At 39.2% G+C, this 13,394-nt stretch overlaps 1 protein-coding gene across 1 annotated transcript; it reads left to right on the plus strand.

The window, feature by feature from the left end:
- Positions 1 to 717: 717 nt before the first annotated feature.
- On the plus strand, positions 718 to 11,816 carry LOC143846462 (protein DETOXIFICATION 40-like). The gene is made up of 7 exons (XM_077354895.1): positions 718 to 1,041; positions 1,338 to 1,969; positions 2,732 to 2,788; positions 2,881 to 3,119; positions 4,267 to 4,385; positions 7,308 to 7,394; positions 11,496 to 11,816. Exons 1-7 carry the CDS (start codon positions 718 to 720, stop codon positions 11,592 to 11,594), a joined length of 1,557 nt encoding a protein of 518 aa, XP_077211010.1. The 3' UTR covers positions 11,595 to 11,816.
- The last annotated feature ends 1,578 nt before the right edge of the window (positions 11,817 to 13,394 follow it).

The raw sequence follows: 13,394 nt of genomic DNA on the forward strand, positions 1-13,394 counted from the left end.
CCCAGACCATACTTCACCCAATCTTTGAAGCAAAGGAGGGGCTATAAGCCAAAAAATAGCCCAGGAGAAGGTGGCTAGCAAATCCCTAAATTAAAAAAAAACTCTTAAAAAATACGTCAAAAATCCGGGTGACCCGCGGGTCGTACGGGCCGGGTGCGGGTCCAATGCCAATGACCCTAGAATTTTCCGGGTCACTTTGACCCGGCCCGTTTGACCCGGACCCGTATGGGCCGGGTCAAATCCGGCCCGGCCCGCCCGTTTGCCAGGTCTACATCCTAGTGATGCCGAAAAATAAATGGTTGAGATCATCCATTCATGTGGGCCCACTGTACTTTTTGGGGAATAGAAGTACTCCACGTTGTATGCACGGTATAAAAACTCTAAGCTCTTTTATGAGACCAGTGGTTAAAAGAAACTTGATACCAACCAAGAGTCCAAGAATTCTGATTTTATGGTTGGATGGTCAAGAGTGACCGAGCGAATGACAGTTTGTTGCCTCTGGGGAAGCTCTACTATATTTTAATAATAATAATAAAGAAACCGTAATATATTCAGACGAGAAAAGCTAATCTCACTCGCCCGAGTAAGATAACATTGATGGGTACACGTGGTTTGATCCTGGCCGTTGTTCTCTTGAAACTCACCTCTCTATGGTCTATCCTTGCCTTTAAATGCTCTCCATTACCACTCCTTCTCCACATTCTATCTTCCTCCACCATGGATTCAGAAAATCTCCGACAACCTCTCATATCATCGCCACCATTGATTAGGTCATTATCGGCCGCAGAATATCGATCGAGCAATCAGCTCGAAAGCATCCTTTCCGATGCCGAAACTCCGTATTTGTATCGGATCCGATCCGCTACATTCATAGAACTAAAGCTCCTCTTCCGACTCGCGGCACCTGCCATTGTTGTATACATGCTCAACTACATCATGTCAATGGCTACTATGATCTTCTCAGGTCACTTGGGAAATCTTGAGCTCGCCGCAGCCTCTCTCGGTGGCACCGGTGTGCAAGTCTTTGCCTATGGTCTCATGGCAAGTCAAAGCTTTTCAATCCATGTTCTTAATTTATCTTCTTCCATTTCTATAAAATAACACTCAAGAATGTTTCTTAATCAAGAGTAGCTCTTACTGTCTCTGTCCATTGACACCCCTAATAATTTTATAAATTTCGAAGATTTCTTTTATTTAAATGCATGAAAAACACAGGCATGGTTTTTCCACTTTTCTTCCCTTGCGCGTCATCTTGTCAAATAACACATTGAGTCAACTCAGACGAGTCAGTTTCAACTCACTAATTTATTTTTATTTTATTTTGTTTTGTTTCATAGCTGGGAATGGGAAGTGCTGTCGAAACTCTCTGCGGCCAAGCCTACGGAGCTCGCAAGTATGACATGCTCGGCGTTTATCTCCAAAGATCTACGATCCTTCTAGTAGCCACTGGAATTCCCCTTACCATAATTTACGTCTTCTCCAAGCCAATCCTAATCCTCCTAGGCCAGTCGGAGACAATCGCGGCCTCGGCCGCAGTGTTTGTCTACGGTCTTATCCCACAGATCTTCGCCTACGCGGCCAATTTTCCTATACAAAAGTTTCTGCAAGCTCAAAGCATAATTGCGCCCAGCGCCTACATCTCATCAGCTACTCTTGTTCTTCATATCTTCTTGACCTGGCTCGCAGTTTATAAGATCGGGCTCGGATTGATCGGAACTTCGCTTATCTTGAGCTTGTCGTGGTGGATCGTGGTCATTGCACAATTCATCTATATTTTAACCAGCGATCGGTGTAAGTATACATGGACGGGGTTCTCCATGCGCGCCTTTTCCGGGCTGCCCGAATTCTTGAAACTATCGGCAGCATCTGCAGTGATGTTATGTCTAGAGGCATGGTATTATCAGATACTAGTGTTGCTCGCGGGGCTGCTCAAGAATCCGGAACTAGCCTTGGACTCTCTTTCCATATGGTAAGAAAACTTTGGATCTTATTTAGGGAAATGATATCGGCACAACCATATTTTGATATTTTCACTAACTCATCTTGTCTTTTAGTATTTAAAGAGCTGTCAAAAGGTTATTACATTTCCCAAAAAGCTCTCAAGAGCCAATTAAAGAAGAAAATACATCTGGGTTTGTGCAAATATCAAAATATGGTTGTGCTGATAATATTTCCCTTTATTTATTTAATCCCTTAACTATTGCCAATATTTGAAGTTGGTGACCGATACTTGCACAACCATGTTTTTATAATGACACAAACTCACCTTATCTTTTGCATTTTAATTGGATGCTGGAGATCTTTTTCAACTTTTTGGGGATTGTAATAGCTTTTGGCTGCTGATTAAATAATAAATGAAGCTGAGTGCACGTCAAATATCTGTATCCAATTCTTTTTCTTGAACTTCGTCAAGACTTTTAGCGCATATTAGTTAGTAATCATTATTGGGAAATGATATCACCACAACCGTGTTTTAATAATTGCATTGACTTTTCTTGTCTTTTATTATTTAAGACCCCATGACTCTACAGATGGTAATGTACGGTGGAGATTGAAAACGGGCCACAATAAATGATGAAATTGTATAGAGCAGATATCATCATCCATGTTCCTTCTCCCTGTGTCTTTGCATGTGGGCTTCGTATCTTTCTTTCTTATATTTTATGCATATGAAAATAATAAAGATATGAATGTGCCTGATTAAATGATGTTTAATTGGTGTCACGTGCAGCATGAACATTAATGGCTGGGTTTTCATGATCTCAGTTGGATTCAACGCAGCGGCAAGGTGAGTTTTATATTTCTCAACTATCCTTTCTTTTATGTTCAACTTTTCTGGTGTGTTATTAACTCAACTCGTTTGTTTATTTTGAGCTACAGTGTACGGGTGAGCAACGAGTTAGGAGCTGGAAATCCAAAATCGGCGGCATTCTCTGTAATCGTGGTGAATGTATGCGCTTTCATCATTTCCGTAATTATAGCCGTCATCGTCCTCGCACTACGCGATGTAATCAGTTACGCCTTTACAGAAGGAGAAATTGTTTCTAAAGCAGTCTCGGACCTTTGCCCGTTGCTAGTCCTTACCCTCATTCTAAACGGCGTCCAACCCGTTTTATCTGGTGAGCATTTCACCCCACTTAAATGGTAAAGAATTAAATTAATAGAGAAGCGAAACAGGAGGAGATCCCCACCGATAGAGAAGACCAACTGCTACTCTTCATTCAAATATTGATATAATAAATATTTGATAATAATTCAAATATTAATAATGTAATTGTTCTATTCTATCAAACAGTTGCAACATTACATGCCTCTAAAACACTATACCTTTTTACAACATTGCTGGAAAGTATTTTATTTAACACGGGCAGTCTCAATCTGGGAAGGATATTCATATTCTTATTTTGAATTCTTTTATGACCTCTTGCAGCTACTTAGGTATTGTAATAATCATCACTAGAAAGATGTTGATAATATCAAAACAAGATGGTTTATCACTATTTTTTTGGAAATTTGGTTTTATTTACTTAATTTTTATTAAATAAGAAAGATTTATTCTTAATTAGTAGGAAGATACGACAGATTATGACATTATTTCTTTTTAATTTAGATTAGTATATAAAAATTTGCAAAGTCCCTTTAATGATTTCATCCCTAGTATCTAACGAATGATAGAGGCAAGGGCGCCCTTGCATAAGGAGCCGGAAAAGGGCCCTTGATTGGAGATTCCTAGTACTATACTTTGAAAAGTTATGCAATTTACAATTTTGATGTACATTCCTGATCACATAAAAATCCTACTTTATTTAAATAAAGAAAGAAGTATAGAATATTTATTTGTTGCAGATACGAAGATCTGTACATTGAATTGTTTGGGTATTAGATTAGAAAACTATGTTAAACTAGGTAGTAGGTTAGATTAGGATAATATCCTTCATTCTTATATTTATTTCTCTACGTTTCTCTCCTAAGAGCTTTCTATAGGAATTGTTTAGGGTTCTGTGTAATTAATCTGAGATTAGTGAGAAAATCCTATTTTCTCTAACTTTTTACATTAAAAATTATATGAAAAACAATATAATTCATATTGCTCGTTCAATACAACCTGTTGTATCTTAGCTATATGGTGTGCACTTGCTGTACACATTTGTATCTAGCAATAACAATAGAGAAGTATTTGAACTATGATTTAGCTCCAACAATCTTTTCTGCTTAATTAGGTGGGATTAATGCAAGTTTTCTAATCATTTATCTTTCTTTTATAAGGTGTCGCTGTTGGTTGTGGGTGGCAAAAATTCGTTGCTTATGTGAATGTGGGATGTTATTACGTGGTTGGTGTCCCATTGGGTGCTCTTCTCGGCTTTAAGTTTGATTTGGGAGCTAAGGTACATTATTTTTCTTTATTTTTTTGTCATTTGTTTATTCATGAGTTTGCAAGAAACAAAACAAATTCAAAGAGGTTTGAATCCTCCCAAAATTTAACTCATCTTTTGGGACTAATATAGTTCAAAATGTCGTTGCATTGAATGGATGAAAATAATAGATGAGGCTCACACATCAATGAAGAGCACATTATTAAGTCCTATCATTTTCATTAGGAAGAGAGCCGATATTGCCACGCCTTGCTTTGATATGTACCTATCCTTCTTCTTTGTCTAAACTCGTCTCATTTGCAGTTGTCATATATCCTTTTAGGATTTGCAACCATATTTACAAAAGTCTCAACTAATTGAGTTATTCTTGAAACAATCAAGAGTCTTTTATACCCCGTTTTGAAATTCTAAAGTGGGCGAACAATTTAAAAGGCATGCATTTTTTGAATTTAATGTGAATGTTCTGCGTTAAACATGAATTTTGTGAATAATTAATCAATTTCTCATGCATTATTAGTAATTCTTATGAGATAAAAATTATTTTAGAAGATGACAAGGTAGGAAATGAACCCACAACATATTCTACCAAATATATACATTTAGCTATTTTTTGGTCAACTTAGTTGTATCGCATTAGTAAGAATAGGTATAAATATGCATAGTCAGTATGTTTTTTTTTTTTTTCCTCACAATCATGTTTATTTAGAACATGCATAGTAAGTGTGTAATTCTTGAAATAAAGAAACACATGCTTTTGTTTAAATTTTTCCTGGCTTGTTCCCGAAAATAGGACAAAGAGAACTATATACATAGACGACTTGTATGTATTTGCTAATAACATAGGACAGAGAGAACTACATATACTACTTGTTTTTGAGAAATTGATTAATTATTCACAAAACCACAAGAAATGAATGTTTTCCTTGGTTTTCTCCTGTTGTGAGAAGAAGGGGCGAATGGGCTTTATCTCTTTTGCAAAAGAGAAGTATACGGTTTTGTTTGAGAGAGAAGGAAAAAGAGTTATGGTTTGTGGGTTTTGAGTTAATCTCATTGCAATCCATGTGTTGATGCTTTCTCAAAGTGGGAATCGTGATCTCGCGCTCGCCCATGGGCGTAGGCCTTTGTGCCTAACCATGCAACTCATGTTCATGCTCGTCAGTGGGGAATGGGCATTAGCCTATATGTGAACATAAGAACTGTGATCCCGCCAATGGGGATAAACGTTGGCCCTATCGACAGGTATGTGAACCTAGGAACTAGTTCCGACACCGTGGGAGGTCGGTGTAAGCAATAACTCATTTTTTGGACCCGTCGGCAGTCAGGGTTAGGGGTGGCAACGGGGCGGGTCGGGGCCGGATGTTGGGGTCCCCTTCCCCTTCCCCTATGCGGGGAATTTTCCCCCTCCCCTTCCCCTTCCCCTCTGCGGGGATGGTGGGGAATCCCCCTCCCCTCCCCGCGGGGAATATCTAATCCCCTTCCCCTTCCCCTCCCCGCATCCTTCGGGGACAAAATCCCCGCCCCGCCCCCTCTTTGGAACCCAATCAAACCAGCAAACAGAGCTTCTTTCTTCTACGTCCATTACAGACAATATTGTGATGAATGCTATGATTCTATTCATGTGATCAACAAACAGATGGACAAAATAAAAAATGCATGGATGAGACAACAAACATAAATAACAACAGGACTTCATCTTTCAGCAATTTTCTGCATAAATTATGGAATGATAAATAGGAAATGAGCACCAGGATTACCTTCATTAACAGACAGCCAATGTGCAAAAAGTAACTATTTCAGTAGTCACAATGAACTTTAAAAGTCCATAAGTGGGCACTCACACACGCAAAATAATGTTCATTAGTTCATTCTGTATAGCATGTTAACCCCCAGATGAGCATGAGAAATGAGAATGGAGAAGAGAACAAAATCAACAAATGACTTATTTCTTTAACTGCAATTCAGTCTAGTGCTGACATGAAACAAATTTCTAGTAGCTAAATTTTTCTTGTTGAAAATTAAAACCTGCAATCCAACCCTAAAATTTTGTTGGCACTACGATTTTTTGATAATTGCATACACTCAGCGTCTCAGGCTCTCAGCTTGTCTTTATTATTTCAACATCTGTGAAAAGGTTATTATAGTTCCCAAAATGCTCTCAGAAGCTAATTAAAAGGAAAAGACAAGCTAAGTTTATGTTTGGGGGAATCTTGTAGCCGATCCACAGAGTTTCTAGTAGTTTTCCTTAAAAAAAACACTTAAAAATTTACAAAAAAATGGCATTGATTAGCGGGGCGGGGCGGGGTGGGGCGAGGCGGGGCGGGGACAACTCCATCCCCTTCCCCTTCCCCTCCCCGCACCGGGGAATTTTTATAATCCCCTTCCCCTTCCCCTTCCCCTTTCAAATCGGGGAATCCCCTCCCCAAACGGGGCGGGGCGGGGCGGATCCCCGCTTTTTCGGGTGAAATTGCCAGCCCTAGTCAGGGTGAAAATAACTTGCTTTTTGGACTAAGCCGATGATCTCGAAGTGGAGTTTGCATTCTGAACTTTGAATTTCGAACACCCTTTGGCATTGACTATTGTTCTGATATTATGGACACCCTTTTTGGCTTTGGTTTCTGTTTTGATTCTGGCTATGACTTCTATTTTGATACTAGCTTTGATTACTGTTTGATACTATTTAGTTTCGACTGCACCTCCGCTCAATATTCTGTTTTGACATTCTCCTTTGATTATCATTATACCCACTCTTTCTGTTTGAGACTTCAGTATTCCGTTCTAACCTTTCTGTTTGACCCTTAATGAGGAATCAGAAAGTCAACCTTGTTAAGTTTCATTGTGGTTAACCATATCCACTTCAAAATCCTTGAATAATTAACACTTATTTTTGAAAGAGTGAATACACATTTGTACATATGTGTTTGTGTATATGTGCAGGGAATATGGTCTGGGATGATGGCGGGTACTTTGATACAAACTATAATTCTTCTATGGTTCACTTTCCGAACTGACTGGAACAAAGAGGTAATTTTCATAATCCAAGTTATTTCTTTCACTAATCCATGAGACACTTGTGAGGTAATTGGCATGATCTAGACAATTTGTATGGTAACCTGCCCCACCTTTGTCATTTTTGTATGATCGGGACCATTCATCTAGCAATTTCAATTTTAGACATGCACTCATCTGATGACTCTAACCGTAAGATTTGAGTACATGATTTGGTCAGTTTCTTAAAATTCCGTTTCTAATCCATTGAGTCGTCACAAGGCCAGGATGATCTGATGAGTGTGGGTGATATTTAGGCTATGGCATGCTCACAATTGTTAGAGCCAATTTATTGCAAAAAAATCCTAATAAAATCTTAGAGACTCTGATATGTGGGTATTTTTGCATTGAAGTCTAGTTTTAGCTTTTCTACCATATTTTATCAACATGTACTTTTTGGGTTTTCCATGGACCACCAATAGGGTTGACTAGATTTTTTTTTTTGAAATGGCAATAATTTTATGTCAAAGCAAATTAAGGAGGCCGAGATGGACCCCCCATATTTAGAAAATGAAGCAAGAAAGAAACAGGAACGAAGAAAAAACAAAATACAGAGACAACCCCTTCTCAGGGAGGAAGGTGGTCGAACCATATAATAGAACCACCGGAAACACCACGCTTAGCTAGCGCATCTGCCTTATCATTTGCCGATCTTCTAACATGCTGAAAGCCGATAGCGGACCCCACAGTTAAGTCCTCAATCTCATAAAAAATCGAAAGAAATCTCCACGGAGGAGCCACCCCACCTTTCAGCCAACGAATCACATTTAACGAATCTCCCTCAACAATTGCTTGATCCATCAACCTTCTATCAATATTCAAAATGCCAAAATGTGCCGCCCTCACTTCCGTATCTGAGGAATCAGACACACCAATAGAGCCGTAGTATGCCCACACAAGATCCCCCTTATCATTGTGACAAATCCCTCCCACTCCTGCCGGACCCGGATTGCCGGAACTCGCACCATCGAAATTAACCTTGTACATGTTTTGAGCATGGGGCTTCCACTTTTGCAAAATAAGATCTCTGCGCTCAACACTAAAGCATACCTCCCGCCATCTTTCCCAAAGATCAAAAGCCGATACAAACCGGAATGACGGGAAGCATCTCACCCAAGATATAACCAAGGTGATGATCTTCAAGTAAATCCAATGAGGATTCATGGCTTTCCCCTCAAAGACTCTAGAGTTCCTCTCCTTCCATATAGACCACCACGTAGCTAGTAAATAAAAATTTCATAAGGTTTTTCCTTTTTCTTTCCAAGGAACCCCTCCCCATTGGTGCAATAGCGACAGAATAGATTTGGGAAAAACCCAACAAATCCCAAATCTCATGAAGATGAATTGCCATATGATCCTGGTGAACGAACAATGCATAAACAAATGATCCACAGATTCCCCATCATGCAGACATAGTGGGCAATGATTAATAAGCCACATACCACGGTTTCTCACAAAATTAATAGTTTGTATTCTATCACGACAAACCGCCCAACCAAAGATACAAACTCTAGGTGGGCAATGAAACTTCCATACCTTTGCCGAACATGAAAGGTTAGAAATGGGCATAATACTTTTATACAAAGATTTAACCGAGAAAGTCCCAGAAGGTTCCTCAATCCAAAGCCTTTTATCCTCCCCATTCCTTTTAATGTAACAACCCTCAAGAAGAGCCCACAGGCTAGAGACCAATTCCACCTCCCACTAAAAAAATGATCTTCTAAACCCAGGGTTCCACACAAGAACACCCTCATTCCACTCAAAGCAACCGCTAACAAAGGCCTCCCTATTTGAAGCCATATTGAATAATCTCGGAAATCTACATTTAAAGGACACATCCCCACACCACACATACTGCCAGAATGATATTCTATCACCCCTATACACTCTAAATCTAACCTTTAACTTGAAAAGAGAAGACAATTTTAGAATGTCTCTCCAAACCGACAACCCTTTTTTTGCAAACAAGTTCAAGGATTCCCATCTCCCCATATCGCATCCATACTTACTACTAATGACATTGACCCACCAACGATCGTGCTCATCCCCAATTCTCCATAACCATTTACCCAAGAGCGCATGATTAAAATCTCTAATTCTCCTGATACGCAAACCACCCAACTTGATGGGAACACAAACCTCCTCCCATTTGACCAAAGCAATTCCTCTCTTATCCACATTCCCACCCCACAAGAATCTCCTCGGGATCTGTTCAATCCTAAGGGAGACACTAACAGGGCATTTAAATAAAGACATGAAGTATATAGGTATATTGGACAATACCGCCTTAACCAGCACAAGCCTACCACCACGAGAAACAAGATTCCTTTTCCATGTACCCAATCTTCTCTCGACCCTCTCAACTATAGGATCCCATAGATCTTTATTCGGTCTACCAACCCCTAACGGAAGGCCCAAATACGAGAAAGGCAATGAGTCCAGCTGACATCACAGAATCACAGCAATTTCCTGAGCCCTCTCCTCAGGAATATTCAAAGCAAAAATTTTAGACTTGTGGAAATTAGATTTTTGGCCCGAAATGAGCTCATAGCATCTCAAAATGGCTTTTAAGTTTCTCACTTGTCCAGTCTCCGGCTCACAAAATAATAATGTATCATCAGCAAATTGAAAGTGGGAGACCTCCACCTCCTCCAAGCCGATTCTGAATCCTCTAAAAAGATCAAGGCCACTTCCCATCGCCAGTAACCTACTAAGGATTTCCGCCACAATGACAAACAAGAAAGGGGATAAAGGATCCCCTTGTCTAAGCCCTCTAGACAACTTGAAGAAACCATTTGGAGATCCATTAATGAGAATAGAAAACCAAGCAGATGACACACAACTCTTCATTCACGAACGTCATAGACATCCGAATCTCATACGCTCAAGGGAGTAATCCAGACATCCCCAATCCACTCTATCATAAGCTTTTTTCATGTCCAACTTACACAGGATGCCTTTCTTACAAAGTTTGTGATATGAGTCAATAGCCTCATTTGAAATCAATGAGCAATTTAAAATTTGTCTTTTTTCTACGAAAGCACATTGATAATCCGATATGATTGATGGAAGTACCCTCTTTAAGTGATCCGCTAAAACTTTAGCCAAATCCTTATAAAGGCATACCACAAGACTAATAGGCCTAAACTCTGATATCCTACTAGCACCTTCCACCTCAGGAATTAGAGCTATGAAAGTAGCCCCCGTACCTCTCTCCAACTCCATACCCTAATGGAACTCATGAAAAAACACCACTAGGTCAACCTTGACATATTCCCAACAAGATTGGAAAAATGCCAAACAAAAGCCATCCGGCCCGGGAGCCTTATCTCTACCCAAAGAGAAAACAGCCCTCTCAATCTCTTCGACCTCAAACGGATCCTCCAATTTCCTATTCTGATCACATTCTAAATGATTAAAATCCACACCCTCCGGAATAGGCTTCAATATACCATCTGATGTATATAAGGCATTATAAAAGCTCAATATAGCACTCGAAATATCTTCCTTTCCGGAAACCACCGCCCCGTCCACCATCAATGAGACAATCCTATTACCCCTTCTTCTAGCACTTGCGATAGAATAATACTTTTATGTTCTTCCCGAAAACGCCCCAATTTCTCCCTAGAAACAATGTTCCCAATCCCTCTTCCTCTAAATCTCCTAGATCTACAATCCTACTTTCCAACCAATTCTTTCTGCAAGAGTCAGACACTCTTTTCTCCTTAATCCATTCCTTCAACAACGGATGTGCACAGATTGAACCGTAAAATCCATTTACACTTTATACTGCTTGTTTTGGACTTTGAGAAGCGATTGTGAGTCCAAAACTGATTGTTGGACTCAAAATTAAACATAAATATGAGTCTAATAATCAGTTCTATGCTCACAATCGGTTCTCAAAATCTAACATAAACAGGGCCTTAAATTTGGTCTACATTGTACAAGGACCAATTTCAGCACTTTTTTATACTTCCCTTTAATAATGGATTAGTTTCAACAATCCAATGTTTTAATGTGTATGGATAGATGGTGTTTTAGTCATTGACAACCTTTGCCGTTTGATTTGGATTTCAGGTGGAAGAGGCCCAGAAAAGATTGGAGATATGGAATGACAAGAAAGGATCAAGGAATGAACAGCCCGATCCTTCTCCTCTTCTTCAGTTCAAGGAATGAACAGAATTGCAAAAAGAGAATGGATACAAATTTTCAAGTACCAAACCACCATTAGAACACTGCTACATGGCATGAGCGTTGCTCAGCACTTGAAAGTATCTGGGAATAAGTTGACATTTCTGAATCAGACCAAACTTCCATCTTTTTTTTTTTACATTTCCTCCAAATTCATTCAAGTATGAATGCTTAAGTATTCATAATCTTTACATTTTGTTTAATGAAGGTGAGAGAGAGGTGAGATTCGAAATCTAATCTTTAGAAATTGCTGTCCTAGGAGTACAACCCAATTCTATTCACCATATACATGATCAAACAAATGATCTGGACCGTCCATCTGGTGGTTCTCATCGATCGACTAGATGATCCTAACCGAACTAAGATTAGCTTTCCTGCACATTCATTTAAAATGAAAATGATATCTGTTTCATTTGTAGAACGAGCATAAAGCAATAATTTTGAGTTCAATAATCGGTTTGGGCTCCCAATCGGTTGTCACAATTTAAAACGAGCAGGCGCTAACTAAATAGTTTTCTATCATAACTTTTATCTAAAAAGAAGTACACATTAATATATGTTAGGATTGGATGATTTGAGTGATTTTCGGGCCATTAGGATCTGAGATCCAAAGCAAAGACTATCAAATGGATGGTTCAGATCAATCAAGGGTGGAGAGACGTCTGGGTCACAATGCAAAATAATTTCGGACTGTGGGATATGAATCCGGGGGACATGGTTCAGATCCAACTGTTGCGCCCAAATCCTGTCCATTAACATTCGAACCCTTATATCCATTGTACTGCCTCGGTCCGCTAACACTCATAGTAATTCTAAGATGACTACAATAGGGCCCCACATGAATGGATGGTCTAAACCATTCATTTTTTGTCGTTCACACACACACACACATATATATATATATATATATATATATATAGGGTGTGACTAAAAATGAGGCCAGATGATGATTCTAACTCCAAGATATGTGTAGCTTTTCTATATAATGCTATATTAAAATGGAGGCCACAAATCGAATGGTTAGATCATCCTAGTGATGCCGAAAAATATATGGTTGAGATCATCCATTCATGTGGGCCCACTGTACTTTTTGGGGAATAGAAGTACTCCACGTTGTATGCACGGTATAAAAATTCTAAGACTTTTTAATGGTGTGAACACTCTCTTGTGAATTTGTGAGATATTTTATAAAATACGGTGAAATTATATAATCATGTGAGCCCCGATGTATTTTTTGGGGTTATAGAAGTACTACATATTGCATCTACTATGGCTCTGTTCACTTCTTTTCCCTGGTGCTGTTTTCCCTAGAAAACAGTCTTTTTTTCCCTGACAAGACAGAATTTCTATGTTCACTTCTTTTCCAAGGAAAAATATTATCAGATGTAGAATTTCTTATTTAAAAGCTCAAAATGACGTGGAAATTGACTTTTTCCCTGTTACTCGAGATTTGGTTTTCGATTAAATATATAGGAAAGAGGCTCTCCAAGGAAAACGAAATCTTTTCCTTGACAGTTTCCCTGGATTCCTTTTCCTTCTGCCAAGTCACCTGGAAAGGAAAGGAAAACAAAATCCTTTCATTTCCTTTCCGGGGGGGGGGGGGGGGGGGGGGGAAAGTGAACTGAGCCTATGTGAAAAGTGAAAAGTCGACTTTTTTTTATGGTATGAACACTCTCCAGGAAATCTAGTATGATATGTTGGCCTTCTAGATTAGTATAAATGTGCACCTACAAAAAGGTAAAGTGGGGCCCAAGATTAAAATGTAAGGTACTTATTGCTACAGGA

This window comes from Tasmannia lanceolata, unplaced genomic scaffold (assembly GCF_043159265.1).
Source record: "Tasmannia lanceolata isolate RefF3 unplaced genomic scaffold, GAP_Taslan_0.1 ptg000015l, whole genome shotgun sequence".
Lineage (NCBI taxonomy): Eukaryota > Viridiplantae > Streptophyta > Magnoliopsida > Canellales > Winteraceae > Tasmannia > Tasmannia lanceolata.